Genomic DNA, 1,598 nt, shown 5'->3' on the forward strand with positions numbered 1-1,598 from the left:
CCCCCCCCCCCCCCCAGCTCTGCCGGTGCCCCTCACTCCTGACCCGCAGCCCCTGCTAGCCCAGCCCTGGACTGCCCCACCCGCTGCTCTGACCCCCCCCCCACTCCGTGCCCCCAGGTTGCAGCGGGAGGTGCATCTGGCCCAGAAGTTGGCATATACGGCGTATCGGGGGAATCATTATCGATACCACCAGCCCGGAATGGTGAGACCCCCACCCCCATGCTCATCCTTAGGAGGTCGGAGATCAGGACAGGGAATGGGACCCAGGCGTCCGGGACGGCAGTGCAGGGTGCTCACCCCTAGGGGGCTGGAGACCAGGACAGGGAATGGGACCCAGGCGTCCGGGACAGCAGTGCAGGGTGCTCACCCCTAGGGGCCTGGAGACCAGGACGGGGAATGGGACCCAGGCATCCGGGACGGCAGTTTCACCTGACCAGTGACCATCTCCCCATCTGTCTGTCTGTCCCCCTAGTACATGGACGCCCGGCTGGCCCAGTCCTGCCAGGTGCACCAGTACCAGCGCCAGAAAAAGATCCTGACCAATGAGGAGTGAGTTCCCCTCCATTCCCCCACCCCGTTCACCCTATTGGCTATGGGTGGGGAGGGGTAGGGGCTTAGGGAAGGGCCCCTCGAATCTGCCCCCCAGAATCCACTCCTTCCTTTCCCCCACCCTATGCCCCCTCGCCCCACCCCCAAGTCTCCTATCCCCCCAAATCTGCCCCCACCCCAAATGCACCCCCCAAATCATGACCTCAAAATGACCCCCACAAACTCCAGACTCACCCTTGAATCTTCCCCTTCCCGTCCCCCACTTCCCCCCAATCCACCCCTCCCCTGAAACCCAAACCTACCCAAGTCACCCGTGACCTCTGCCCCCTCTGACCTTCCCCCCACAATCCAACCCGGAAACTTTGCACCCCAAAATTCCCCCCCCAGTCCTTCAGCCCCTTGCCCCATGAGCTGCCCCCTCTACCCTCCCCTCACTTTGGGGGTGTCTTGGGGACAGTTACTCCCTTCCCCCTACCCCCCCGGTTTTCCACACCTCCCTGGGGGGACTGGAGATCGCCCGTCGTCTAGCCGGGCCCATGGGACATTGGTGCTCGGGTCTAGGTGCCGCCCCCCCCCCCGGTTACCTGGGTCCCTTGGATCTCCTCCCCCCGCTGCGGAGCCGCCTCAGCCCCCGGATCCCCTGGGCTAGACCCCGGCCGCAGCCCCCGGCCGCAGCCCCCGGCCTGGCTCATGAGGTTCCTCACCCCATGTCTGGGTCCATCCCCCCCAGGAGCCCCCCAAAGCCCGTCCAGCAGCTGTCGACGGAGTCGGAGACTGAGAACGGCGACTTTACTGTGTACGAATGTCCCGGACTGGCACCGGTAGGGGGCGCTGGGCTGTGGGGGGCCAGGGCGGGGGCTGAGCAGGGGCGCCGGACTGTGGGTACAGGGGCAGGGGCAGCAGGGGGCGCTGGGCTGTGGGGAGCGGGACGGGGGCAGCAGGGGGCGCTGGGCTGTGGGGAGCAGGGTGGGGGCAGCAGGGGGCGCTGGACTGTGGGGATCGGGACGGGGGCAGCAGGGGGGCTGGGCTGTGGGGAGCGGGACGGGGGC

At 67.4% G+C, this 1,598-nt stretch overlaps 1 protein-coding gene across 1 annotated transcript in view; it reads left to right on the forward strand.

Moving 5' to 3' along the window:
- Window positions 1-1,370, forward strand: part of LOC113408773 (neural proliferation differentiation and control protein 1-like) — a gene marked incomplete at both ends in the record, with an annotated part of 1,657 nt that extends 287 nt beyond the window's left edge. The window contains 3 exons of the mRNA XM_026662173.1: window positions 118-202; window positions 473-549; window positions 1,280-1,370. Of these exons, the coding sequence (XP_026517958.1) occupies window positions 118-202; window positions 473-549; window positions 1,280-1,370 (253 nt within the window). The remainder of the gene's footprint in view (window positions 1-117; window positions 203-472; window positions 550-1,279) is intronic.
- Window positions 1,371-1,598: the final 228 nt, after the last annotated feature.

The sequence above is a fragment of the Terrapene carolina genome, unplaced genomic scaffold (genome assembly GCF_002925995.2).
Source record: "Terrapene carolina triunguis isolate 2854851 unplaced genomic scaffold, T_m_triunguis-2.0 Scaffold23793, whole genome shotgun sequence".
Lineage (NCBI taxonomy): Eukaryota > Metazoa > Chordata > Testudines > Emydidae > Terrapene > Terrapene triunguis.